The sequence below is a fragment of the Rhinoderma darwinii genome, chromosome 4 (assembly GCF_050947455.1).
Source record: "Rhinoderma darwinii isolate aRhiDar2 chromosome 4, aRhiDar2.hap1, whole genome shotgun sequence".
Taxonomy (NCBI): Eukaryota; Metazoa; Chordata; class Amphibia; order Anura; family Rhinodermatidae; genus Rhinoderma; species Rhinoderma darwinii.
Genome location: NC_134690.1, coordinates 246,455,179 through 246,469,076, shown reverse-complemented (window position 1 = coordinate 246,469,076; position 13,898 = coordinate 246,455,179). Strand labels below are relative to the sequence as shown.

General features: G+C 41.3%; 1 protein-coding gene across 21 annotated transcripts in view; it reads left to right on the top strand.

Annotated features, from left to right (window-relative positions):
• PTPRK (protein tyrosine phosphatase receptor type K) overlaps nt 1-13,898 on the top strand; it is a 473,693-nt gene that overhangs the window by 154,326 nt on the left and 305,469 nt on the right. For all 21 annotated transcript variants that reach the window (XM_075862349.1, XM_075862356.1, XM_075862353.1 and 18 more), the window contains exon 3: nt 2,777-3,048. In XM_075862349.1, the coding sequence (XP_075718464.1) occupies nt 2,777-3,048 (272 nt within the window). The remainder of the gene's footprint in view (nt 1-2,776; nt 3,049-13,898) is intronic.

Genomic DNA, 13,898 nt, shown 5'->3' with positions numbered 1-13,898 from the left:
GTGGAATATTTCTAAAAACTGCAGAACCTGGGCAATAAATATTGAGTAGCGTTTCTCTGGTAAAACACCTGTGTTACAGAAAAAAATGGATTAAAACGGATTTTCTGCAAAAAAAATGAAACTTGTAAATTTCACCTCCACTTTGCTGTAATTCCTGTGAAGTACCTAACGGGTTAAACTTTCTAAGAGCTGTTTTTAATACTTTGAGGGGTGCAGTTTTTAAAATGGGGTGATTTATGGGGGGTTTCAAAGTCACTTCTGAACTGGTCCCTACAAAAACAGCCTTTTGAAATTTTATTGAAAATGTGAGTAATTGCTGCTGAAGTTCTAAGCCTTGTAACGTCCTATAAAAATAAAAATTTTCAAAAAGAGGCCAATCTAAAGTAGACATAAGGGATATGCGAACTAGTAACTATTTTGTGTGGTATTATTACCAGCTGATACATTTAGAAACATGCTAATTTTTACACATTTTCTCTAAATTTTGGTGTTTTTCTTCAATCTCAGAATCTCTTGGATAGGTGAAAGCATTCCAAAGTTACCACATAAAGTGACACATGTCAGTTTTTAAAAAAAAAAAAATGGCCTGGTCCATAAGGTGAAAACAGGCTGTTCTTAAGGGGTTAAAGACATACCCTGAGCAAAACTGATACACTAATATTCCTAATATAAGGCCTGACCTGATAAAGTGGTGCATGACACACAGATGTTCTCTTTGAAGCCTTAAGTCATGCATAACACAACGCTATTGTTTTTGCCAACAAAAACACCCCGAAAACTTTACAGAACCGAAACCAACGGAAACCATTTGTAACGGAAGCATTACCTTTGCAATCAATGGTATTGCAAACGGAAGCTACGGTTTCCATTTGCCTTTTCGTTGAGGAGTTCCTCCGACTTAAAGATCTGGCGGAACCCATCAACAGAACCCTGATGCTGATGTTAGAGGCTCTGTCACCAGAATAAAAATGCTCCATCTCCTACATCAGTTTATCGGCGCTGGAATGTAGTTACTAGTAATGTGTTTTTATTTTAAAAACTATGTTTTTTAACAAAGTTATGGCGTTTAGAACATTTATGCAAATGAGGTCCTTAATGCCCAACTGACGAGAGATGTTGTCTTCAGACGCAGGGATGAAGGACCTGTGGGCGGAAGTGACGTCACAGAGCGGTCTCGTGAGACCGCGCTGCTCAGTGAATCTAGTTTCGGTGTAAGACAGAGAGGTTTATGATGCGGATTGGCCAGCGTCATACACCTCTTTGTCATACGCCCACTTGGTTGAAAATAAAAAAACGCCCAGTTGGGCATTAAGGACCTCATTTGCATAAATGTTCTAAACGCCATAACTTTGTTAAAAAAACATTGCTAGTAACTACATTCCAGCGCCGATAAACTGATGTAGGAGATAGAGCATTTTTATTCTGGTTACAGAGCCTCTTTAACAGGCCCTAAGGGGGTTTTACACTGGGCGATTATCGGACAAACGATCGTTCATAGAACGCTCGTTGACGATATTTGACCTGTGTAAACAGGGCAGCGATCAGCAGATAAACGCTCGTTCATCTGCTGATCGTATAGTTTCAAAGAACTTTAAAACAATCGTTGTGGACGAGCGATCGGAGTAACAACCGCTCCACATACATAGCTCCTTGTGACAGGAGCAGACGAGTGCCGATCGATAGGCGCTCCCTAAATCGGCCGGTGTAATAGGGCCTTTAGACTTACATAGTTTGTACGGTTGAAAAAAGACACGTCCATCAAGTTCAACCAAGGGATGGGAACGGGGAAGTAAAACATTTCTACACACAGGAGCTAATATTTTTTGGGTTTTAGACTGGTGTATGAAATGCCAGTCTTAGTAATTCTAGCCATTTGTTTTTTGTAAGGTTCAGAATAGCTTTGTTTTTCTGCTTTCCAGATCATGTGCTTATGGAAATAAACTAATTCCTTTTTTCAGGCAGACTGTCACACTAAATAGACAAATTAGAACAACATAGAAAGTTGAGGGAGCGATTAGAGATTGGGTACTATACATAACCTAGCGGTTTTGGAAAATAGGTTCTCATTTAAATGTAAAAGCTTCTTTCACCAACTGATCCTGAATTGTGGATTGTCGAGTTTTTATACCTTGCAACATTCAGGACAGATCTGAATTATTCATTTATATTGAAAATGCAAAATATTCACTTTCCTGATATTGGGGGAAAAATCCGGAAAGAAGTTTGTCTCTTTTTTTTTTTTTTTTTTTTGGGACCGGAGTGTGAATGTAAAGGTTATTTATGACATTGTAAATATAAAATGTTAATATATTGTAAGTTTGTGTGTGTACAAATAAATATTCAAGGAATTTGAGGAACATGTTCTTCTCTCGTATACATATGTATACGAGAGAAGAACACCCATACATCATTATCTATAAATATTTCTATCTACTTTCTCTGCCTTGTGTGCTTTAAGTTGAGTTCAAAGGAAGCTTTCAGCAAATGTTTTCTGTGTTTTTCTAGTTTATACTTTTACAGAGGTTATTCCATTCCAGTGGGTTACCAAGTTGCTTTTTTAGATGCTGGCAATGTTATGGGAACTCTGCTCCCTCCGTAGCTATAACAACTTTAGTAAATGTGCTATTTCCTTTAATTTTGCTGCTTATAATACACTTTAACCGGGTTCAGCATAATTTTCTGTGATACATGTGTCCTAAAGACAGGTAGGATGAAAATTCCCTGATGTAGAAAAAAAATGACTTTGACATTGATATTTCTTTAACTTTCTTTTAAGGTTCCTACATGATTGTGGACTCCTCCAAACATGACCCTGGAGAGAAGGCACGTCTTCAGCTTCCTAACATGAAGGAAAATGACACTCACTGCATTGATTTTAACTACCTTCTCTTCACTCAAAAACGAGATAACCCAGGGACGCTGAACGTTTTTGTGCGGGTGAACAAGGGACCTCTTGCAAACCCTATCTGGAATGTAACTGGCGCTACTGGAAAGGACTGGTCGAGGGCTGAGTTGGCAGTTAGCACCTTCTGGCCGAATGAGTACCAGGTAATGCCATGCTAATCTGATCATCATAACACTATTGTGAATAAAACCCATTATTTCTAATGCCACGATTATCTTTCCATTTTCAGATTGTCAGGCTTTGTAAAGGGATTGTTCTCCTTTTAATGATCCTACATAACAGATTTATTCTGTTATGTTTCTGAGTGATTGTGGAATATTAGAAACAAATTGTGGTGTTGGCTGTAAAATAATTCTCCTGCGCTTAATCTATCTTAAGAACACAGGGCTTAAATCTAGTGTCGTGTATTATGGGTATGTATATTATTTTCAAGTAAAGGGCTAATATTCTTGTCATGAATTGACATATCACATAGATACTTACCACAAATTATATACATTGAAAAAAAGCTTTGACTGTTTCTGAACTCGCTGGACTTCTCTTGGATTTTTAATGAATGAATATTAACCCCTTCCCGACGGTCCACTATCTTTTGAAGTCAGGCGGTGCAGGTCCCCAGTCTACAATGACGTCTTTTGGCGTCGCTGTAGAGGAGGCTGATGAGTGCTCGTGTGAGCGGTCATCCTCTAAGCAGGGGCTGTAACGAACAGCTCCTGATCTCAGAGCAGCCTCCTGAACACAGCTGCGGTCGGAAAACATTCCATCCCCAGCTGTTTAACCCTTTGATTTTGCGGTCTGTGAATGTGGCATGATCAAAGGGAATTCCCCCTCTTTGATCGCATCACCGGGTCTCCGGTGATGCGATCAAAGACAGGGGAATCCCTCTGCAGTCAGCCCTGGGGACCTACAAAGGACCCCAGGGCTGTCTGTTCCGTTTGCCTGCTGTTCGGGCATACCATGTGCTGCCCGATTAGCAGCCTGTGTCATAGTGACACAGTGTAATGTTTTAGCCTGCAGGAGTATGCTAATACATTATTAGTAAAAAATTAAGAATAAAGTTAAATGAATAAATAAATTAAAGTCCCAATAAAGTCATTATTTTGCATAAAATATATTTTATTGCCCCCACATCACATAAAAACAGAAAACCTATACATATTGGGTATCTACACGACTGTAATAACCTGAAGAATTAATTTAATGGTTTACTTAGCGTGAAACGTGAATGGGATAAAAAAGAAACAAGAAAAACAATGCAGAGAATCACTTTTCCTATATTCACGGCGTAAAAAAAAAAAATGTTTTACCCGCAAACTGTGGGGAAAAAAGTATACCATTTCTCTCGCATAAAACAAGGCCTCATACAGCCACGTCAACAAAAAAATAAAAACGTTATGGCTGTTGAAAGGCAGAGGGGCAAAAACAGAAAAAATGAGCTGGTCATTAAGGTCTTTTCAGGCTCGGTCATTAAGGGGATATCTGGGGACCAAAAATGTAATTGTGATAATATATTTATGTGAAACTAAGTAACTTACTAATATACTTTAATTAAAAATTCTGTACTAAATGGTGCAGTTCAAACCTCATGAATTATTCAGGAAGTGTTGGAGCTTTTCTAATAGCGATGGCGCTCCGACACGGCCCCATGTGACTGAGCTCTTGGCTGTTCGTGAACATGACCGCAAGGGGCTGTCACATTGCCTATTGCTTGAGTCACGAGCAGAGCATCAGCTAGCGCTTTGCTCGGGACTCCAGCACTGCTCCTGACGTCCATATTTGGTCAATTTAGGAGTTTCCTATCGCTGGAATACCCGAGCAGAGCATCAGCTGATGCTCTTCCTGGGGACTCAACAACTTATGCTGACATCACGGTCACTGTCCATATATGGACAATGACGTCGGCAGAGCAGTACTGGTATCCCTGAGCACAGCATCAGCTGATGCTCTGCTCCAGGACTCCAGTACTGCTCGCTCTATCGACGTCATTGTCCATACATTGACAGTGACGTGGGCAGAAATTCTGTGGTCTCCAGGCAGAGCATCAGCTGATGCTTGGCTGGGGGACTCCAGTACTACTCTGCCGACGTCATTCTACCAAACAGGTTTTAATGATAATCATTTTCATATGTAGGTTGAAACGGGTATTAACGGTAACAGTAACCGCTGTGTAGGAGGCTTAAAACTGGGTGATGTCTGAAGAGAGAAAAATATACACAGCGCCACATGGTGCAAGATAAACCTTTTATAGATAGGGCAATGAATAATAAAGGTAAGTGATTAGGCTCACCATAAAAGCTAGTACTGGCAGGTACAGCTTAGTGTAAAAGGCCGCTTTTGTAGCCAAGTTGCAGTTTTCCATATCCAGGTACCGGCATCAAGGGAATTGAGCCGCAGGAAAATAAGGATTATATATTTTGAAAATATATATATATTTAAAAACTGGATATTTTTTGGAGAGCGCTCCTCAGTAAGCAGAAAAGGCAGATAAGTGCTGGTAAGCTGATTTATTGAGCAACACAGGATGGGCAACGCAGAACATGTGTCTTCGTCAGGCCGAGAAATAGGTCGGCCTGATGAAGACGCATGTTCTGCTTTGAAACGCGTTGCCCATCCTGTGTTGCTTAATAAATCAGCTTACCAGCACTTATCTGCCTTTTCGTCTTACTGAGGAGCGCTCTCCAAAAAATATCCAGTTTTTAAATATATATATTTTTTCAAAATTTATAATCCTTATTAAAACTGGGTGAGGAACAGCTAAACTCTGCTACAAAGGTGAGATTGTGGAACACTGTTTCATGTCACAGGTTCACCATGGCTAGTCTGAGCACAGCAACAAGACACAAGGTAGTTATTCTGCATCAGCAAGGTTTCTCCCAGGCAAAGATTTCAATGCAGACTGAGACTTCAAGATGTGCTGTTCAAGCTCTTTTGAAGAAACACTAAGACTGAGGGAACATTGAGGACCGTAGACGTAGTGGTCGGCAAAAGAAAAGTGGTGCAGCAGATCAAAGACACATGCTTACTTCCTTTTGAAATCGGAAGATGCCCAGCAGTGCTATTAGCTCAGAAATGGCAGAAACCAGTGGAACCCAGGCCCATCCATCTACTGTTCATAGAAGTCTGGCCAAAAGTGGCCTTCATGGAAAATAGCGTCCAAAAAGCTATACCTTCGACGTGGAAAGAAGGCCAAGTGACTAAACTGTGCACGAAAACATAGGAACTGGGGTGCAGAAAAATTACAGCAGGTGCTCTGGACTGATGAGTCAAAATGTTTGAAATATTTGGCTGTAACAGAAGGCAGTTCGTTCGCCGAAGTGCTGGAGCGCGGGACAATAGTAAGTGTCTGCAGGCAACAGTGAAGCATGGCGGAGGTTCTTTGCAAGTTTGGGGCTGCATTTCTGGATTTGGTCAGGATTAATGGTGTCCTCAATGCTGAGAAATACAGGCAGATACTTATGCAGATACTTATCCATCGTATAGTACCATCAGGGTAGCCAATCAAGGCGTCTGATTGGCTCCAAATTTGTTCTGCAGTAGGACAACAACCTCAAACATACAGCGTAAAGAAGAACAAGGAGTTCTGGAAGTGATGATCTGGTACTCACAGAGAACTGATCTCCACATTATAGAATCTGTCTGGGATTACATGAAGAGACAGAAGGATTTGAGGGAGGCTACATCCACAGAAGATCTGTGGTTAGCTTTCCAAGATGTTTGGAACAACATACCTCCTGAGTTCCATCAAAAACTGTGCAAGTGTACCTAGAAGAATTGATGCTGATTTGAAAGCAAAGGGTGGTCACACCAAATATTGATTTTGATTTCTCTTTTGTTCATTCACTTTGCATTTTGTTAATTGATAAAAAAAAACTATTAACACTTCTATTTTCGAAAACATTCTTACTTTGCAGCATTATTCGACAACTACTAATTCGATTAATTCACCCTCAAGGCCGCCTCCGATTCTGTTTTTCAACAGAATTGTTGAATCGATTCTTTAGTGTCGCCGTGCTGCAGAAGTAAGCTCCGCTCCACCTAGTCACCTGCCTGGTGTGCCCTGTCTGAGAAGCTGCACCCGTTCTGTCCCCTTTTTCCCCATGGAACTGCTGTTCTATACTGAACAAAATGATACAGTACAGAACAGCAGTTCTGTGGGGAAGCAGGGACTCCTAGTGTATAGCCACACTGCCCTGTAGATACTACCCCTCCTTGAAGATAGCACCCCTCCCTTGCAGTTTGCACCACTGTAACTCCCACTAGGAGCTGAATCCCCAGTCAGAGCCGGGGATTCAGCTACTAGTGGCAGCTACAGTGGCGCTATCTGCAAGAAAGGGTGGTGTGATCTGCAAGGGAGGGGGTCCTGCTATCTGGATGTGGGAGTTCTATCTGCATTTGGGAGTGCTATCTGCATGGGCACTCTGGGGGCACTGTGGTGTTTTCTGGGGATTGGGCCAAAAAAAAAACCTGACAAAGGAAATCCATTTAACACACTGATGCAAAATGGACATGAAAAACTGACTATTGATCAGTTTTTAATGACCATTTTTTTTCACTGTTGTGTGACTGTATCTGTGTATATGTAACCTCAGCGCGGAGAACATTATACAGCAATAGGGAGCGGAGCGGTGTAGCTGAGAATCCAGCACTGGGGTGAGATATAACGCTTAAAAGCAAGAGTTCTCTTTGCCGGCTCCCTCCTCCTGCTTCCCCTCTCCATAGACTTCTTCGAAAAGTTTGTCTCTCTGCTTCCTTCTCCTGCTCCCATCTCTATAGACTTCTATTGATGGGCTGTGAAGAGACACCCCCCCCCCTCCTCCCCACTTCCTGCAGTCTGTGTCCTCTGTTCTGTAACACGAGATGGATGTTGCTTGACAACAGGGGGTGGACAGCAGATTACGGGAAGAGAGACACCTAGTGGCAGTAAGTTCACACAGAATTTGCATGGATAAAACTACATTTTAATAGTAAGTCAATTACAAAGCTTATCTATATCAGGTATACTATTTGGTTAGCATAAGTTGGTGTTTTTATTTCTCTGGCACTCTATGCACATGGGTGCTAAAGAGTCCTGCATTCCAGAAAGTGTCCTGCATTTTACGTGGTTTCTGCTTTACCTGACTTTGGAAACAAAGGAAAGTTTAGAATACTGTCATCCTTTCCTATATAGCGGTATTAGCAGTTTGGGACCTTAAATTAATCTCAGCTGCGATAAAGCACACATACCTGACACTACTGACTACACAGGAATTACAGGAAGGAAGGAAGTGTCTCCAATATGGCCGCCCCCAAGTGGAGGCTTTTCCAAATAGAAAAAAATAGCTACAACGTTTAAAAAAAGACTAAATATCATTTATCGTCTATTTACTTAAAGGAAATTTGTGAACTCTTTAATTTTAGCTTTATTAATTAGATTTAACAGTGGCCTTCTGTTGGCTGTGTTTGCAGCATAGCATATAGATATTATATGCTGTGGGTCAACTCTTTGCAAGTGCATAGGTCCTAATTTACTAATTGATTTGCACCATAAAAGTAACAAATTTTGGCGCATGGCTGTTTAGCACAAAATTGTGATTTATCATTTTAACGCCCGGGATTTGCCATTTGAAAAAAAAACCAACAAAAAACAGGTGTCATGGCTTGGCAAAAGGGAGCACGCCAACCACGGTTCTTTTAGATTTACTATTATTTACACCAGAAACTCACGTGAATTATAGCGCAAGTCAGATGCACAGACAGCACAATATGCACCTTATTTATTAAGCGGCTCACACAGGTGGAGGTGGTAAGCTCAAACAGGTAGAGGCCACAGAGTGTATACCTAAGGGAGCTGGAAGACTGGCCTGGCAGTACAATGTGAACAAGGACAAAATCGCCTTTCTCTGGCACTACTTTATGCTGCCTCCGGATCGGGAAGCCTAAACCTGCTGATAGATTCCCTTAAAAGGCGTAATTAAGTTTAGGTGATAAGCTTTCTCCTACAATACCAATATTACACTAATCACAATAGCAGTATATACTATATAGCGTAGTATGATCTACACTATGTGGCTCTTGAATAACAAACTCCCAGCATGTCCTGACAGCTGCTCAGGGAGTTTAATCCACGCATATTAATAATTTGTTATCCTTAAGGTCATGTATACTCCAATCTATGGCTGTATTAATTTTTCTTTTTTTTCCCCATTTCACAAAGAGCAAAGTAGTGACTGTCTAGAAATGTTTTTCTCAGCTGCACTGGGCTGAAATGTGACATTTTGACTTAGAAAAGGAAGAACGCTTCCTACAGAGTGCTGCTTTTGTTGGAATAGTGCTTTTAGTGTAACCTTATGCGTATATTTGTCAGCCATAAATGATTCTGTAATTCATTACGGTGTTTGGTAAACACACTGTTGAAGATTGACACTGCACAGAAGAACCCGGAGTTGTACAACAGGGATCGACTTTGTGTTTCCGGGCAGCATTATACCAGCATAGCTTGATACAATACACGGCTTTTCGACTATCTGCTTTTGTAAGGATGAAAGGAAAGATGATGGTCCATACAGGAAGCCACATGTTTGTTAAACATGCACTGAACAAAGCCAAAAACATGACAAGTTACAGTAAAGGCTGATACTTGTATTTAAATTACTGCCTCGTCTTTGTGTATCTCAGATTTTCTTCCCACTGTACTGCCAAAATCTGTCGTTTCTAGATAGGTTTTTATTTTGTGTACCTTTCAAATGTTTGTACGAAATCTGTAAACAATCATATTTTTTGACTATTCAAAATTAACTTGTGATCGAACACCATTTTTTATTTTTTTTTAATTCTATGCTTCTGCTTATTTTCTACTCAAAACAGAACTACTTTTACTGTTCTATTCACATAACTGAATCTTGTATTGAGGCAAGTTCTGAGCTATAATGCGGCACTCCTACTTCTGTGAAGTTCTACTATTCCTCAGTACTGTACCTCCAATTTTATATGAATACATATAGAGGTGGCATGCTATAGCTGTTAGCGTATTTGGAAAGTTTCTCTAGGGAAAGCAATGCTTTTAGGGGAGAATAAACATGTATTGTGGTACGTTGTACAGAGTCGTGAGGACTCTGTTTCTTTGTACAGCCCATAATTTTAAACACTGGAAAATGTTCAGAGTTAGTGAAAAGGACCTACTAGGGTAATTTTAAAAGGATACTACAAACAACTTATGCTAAGCAAATAATATACTTGATATATCAATTTTGCATGATAAAATGTTGTTTTTATCCGCTAAGTAAAGTACAAAGTCTGTGTGACGTTATTACCACTAGGTGTCAACTTTCCTGTAATCAGCTGTCCCCACCCCCTTTTGTCAAGCAAAATCCATGACTAGTTACGGAGCAGAAGCGACGGATTGCAGAAAGTGGTGGTGTGTCATCACTTCTTGCCAGTAGAAGTCCATGGAGGGGGGAGCAGGAAGAGGGAGCAGCGATAGAAATAGACATAAACAAGCTGCCCATACTAGTCTATAGAGAGGTGAGCAGAATGCAAAAACAGGCAGACCTGCTGCAGTACTGGATTCTCAGCTATACTGCTTATTACTGCTGTATAATCTCCTCCATGCTGCTGCAGCTTCTATATATGTGATAGAAAGAGCTAGGGAAGCAGGATTTTCCTCTGTGTGCAGTGTAGAAGACCTGATAGCACTTAGGCTCCGCCCACTATCTCGGGGAGAACTGACAATTCGAGAGCCTGCAGAGGGGAAAACTGCTAAAAACAGAATATAATATGTCATATGGCTGGAAATCGTTTTATTCCTCATGTACACACATATGACCGCTTATTCTGAAAAGTGATCTGAAAACTTGGGTATGCTTTAACATATTCCAGGCCTATTAATTCTTTCACTCTGATCCGTCAAATGCAAGTGTCCCAGGTGCTGTGTACACTATAGGAGACAATAAAAAGATTGCATGTCACTGGGCTATGCAGGAGAAGATGCCAAACGTCGCCCCTACTCTGATATTACTTCCTGCTCTGCAGCTACTGGCTGTAGCTGCACCTTACAGGCTTCTCTGCCTGCCGCTTGCTCGCACTCTGCACATAATTCTGGTAAAACTATGAGTTTTCTTCTCCAGTTTAGCTGCCTCCTCTTGTATTTGGATGAGAAAGCAGGGTGAATAATCAGGAAGGGAGCAGAGAGCTCTCAGTAACCGTTTTATGTACAAAGTTAATGCAGGAGGCGGGCAGAACTGAAAGTATGTGAGGTGCAGGAAGTGATGTTGGGGCCTGTTCACATCACCGTTGCCCTTCCGTTGAGGGGTTCCGTCAGAGGTTTGTCGGGTTAAAATCTTAAGCAATGTTTCTGTCACCATTGATATCAATGGTGAGGGAAACCGAAGCATAGGTTTCCATTTGGCTTTCCGTTGAGATGTTAAACCGACGGAAACCTCAGACGGAACCCCTCAGTGGAAAGGAACAGTGATGTGAACCTTAGAGAAAGGGGTGTCATTTTGACGACCAGTCCTGTGTAGCCCAGTAACATGCAGCCATTTTGTTTACAGTGGTAAGAACCTGTAGTGCACAGAGCACCTTGGAAACTTGCATTTCATGGACCAGAGTGAAGGAATAAGGGCCTGTTCACATCAGCGTTGGCTTTCCGTTCCGGGGTTCCGTCTGAGGTTTCCGTGCGGGTCCCAGAGGTGGGATCCGCATCTCTCTAGAACGGGGCCCCCTAAACCCCGTTCTAGCTTTGTCTGCTATCGCTCACTCCCGCCCACTTCCTGACGATGGGCTACGCTGTTTCTGTAATTCCCATAGTGAATACCAGTTACGGAAGCAGCGTAGCATGCGAGCTACACTGTTTCCGTAGCTACCATTCAGTTCTATGGGGCTTACGAAAACGGCGTTGCTCAGCGAGCTGCGCTGTCTTCACCTTCATGGTTGGAAATCACACACCGACGTAGAATGAGATTTAGGGGCTCCGTTAGAGAGATAGGTGCAGGTACCAGAGGTGGGACCCGCATCTATCTAACATCTGACATTTATGACTTCTCCTGTGGATATGTCATAAATGTCCCTTGTGGGGAAAACCCCTTTAAAGGCAATGTCCATTTGCAAATAACCTTCTCGTTATTATTAAAATCAAAACACTTACCAATATATACTGTAATTTTGTGAAGTCCGTGGATTGCCTAATTTTACCAGCGGTGATGTGGGTCCAGAAGGTCTGTAGTTGTGATAAATTCTGTTACGTGCCACACGTAGTACTGATCTTCCTTTCCCTCCCTGTGTTGGCATGTTGTTTTGTGACATTGCCGAAGGGGCCTGCTTAGCTACTGAACTAAGGGTCTATTCAGACAAAAACCGCATGGCAAAAAAAAAAGCACACATGGTTTTACAGTGAATTTACACGGTTCTGCAGGTAGCACAAGTGAAGTTGACAAACTGGAAAACCGTGGTAATTGCAGGAAAACCATGTGTGTTTTTTTGCTGCGTGGTTCTCTGCCACACAGCAAGATTCACACCTCAATTGCAACATCTGAATGCTCCCTATTTCTTAGAGCCCGCAGAATCGTCACAGAATCCGACATAGGGAGGGGAAGGAAGCTCTTCTCCGTCACAGCTGTTTTGTATATGAATGATTTTGGAGTCTGGACAATGGGCTATTAATGGGCGAAGAAACAGGAGTGAAGGTGGAAGAAGAGCGTGTAGAAATTTGTAGTTTCACCTAAGAACAGGAAGTGGAGGGTCAAAACGGCAGTTATAACAGGGCTGGATAGGTAAAGTATTTTTTGCATGCTTTTATATCTGGTAAATTCACTGAAGTGTTTTAAATGTGCTTTGGAGGATCCAAGTCCATTTCCCAGATATAAAGTATGCAAAAAATATATATATATGAGACGATCCAGAGTCCAGCAGCACAGGCAGCTTGCGGGTGCAGGCCCTGGGGAACAGACCCACGTCCCGTGTATATAAAAAGCAAAAAATAGGCAGCACGCCGTAGATTAAAGGCTTAAGAAAGGATCTAGCGGACAGAGCTGAAACGTTGCTTTGAGGGATATATATATATAGCAAAAAATAGGCAAAAAATAGGCAGCACGCCGTAGATTAAAGGCTTAAGAAAGGATCTAGCGGACAGAGCTGAAACGTTGCTTTGAGGGATATATATATATATATATATATATATATATATATATATATATAGCAGCACTCCGCGTCTTGGTATCAAGAAAAGTGAAAAGGCTTTTATTCACCCATATGGCAAAGTGCACTTTGCCATATGGGTGAATAAAAGCTTTTTCACTTATTTTGATACCAAGACGTGGAGTGTTGCCTATTCTTTGAAATCTTAAATTCCTATTGGTCATAGTCTGGAGGCTTGCACACACACATCCTATAAAAGGTGATTTATCTTATTTGCTGGTGCTGCTCTTTCTTGTATCTTTCGTATATCTCTAGATAGATATTTTTTATTTTTCTCCTTTGCACTTCCGATCCAAACGTGTCAAGGCTATGGCTCCCTCCCAAGCGAAGTGCTCAGTATGAATAACACCGGCACGTTGAAGTATCAGCAGAAGCTCTAGTGAATTCCTTAAGTAGTTTGGAAACCGGTTGTTAAGCGCAGTTGTCCTTGCATTAAAACAAATGCCAGGAGCTGCTGCTTTCTGGTGTATAGTTATTTGCTGTCCATGATGGGCACAGAAGGTGTTGAGATTGCCAATGTGGTTTTGGCTGAAAAGTCCAAACATTAAAAATCACACAGGAAGAGTTAGGTGTTGGCAATTCACTCTCCCTCTTTGTTTCCTGCTGTCATATGGCCATTTTCTTTTGTAGCCGCTTTGTTTCTAATATATTTTTGAATAGCCAAATATGAGACACATTCAGAAGTTATGGCTTATATTAATGCTAATCGCTAAGATGAACATTTGGTTGCCCTATTATATTCTTCCTTTGCATACATGTTGTGCAGGAGCTTACACATCACCTTTAAACTAATAAGACAAGTCATTTTCAACTACAGTTCTTG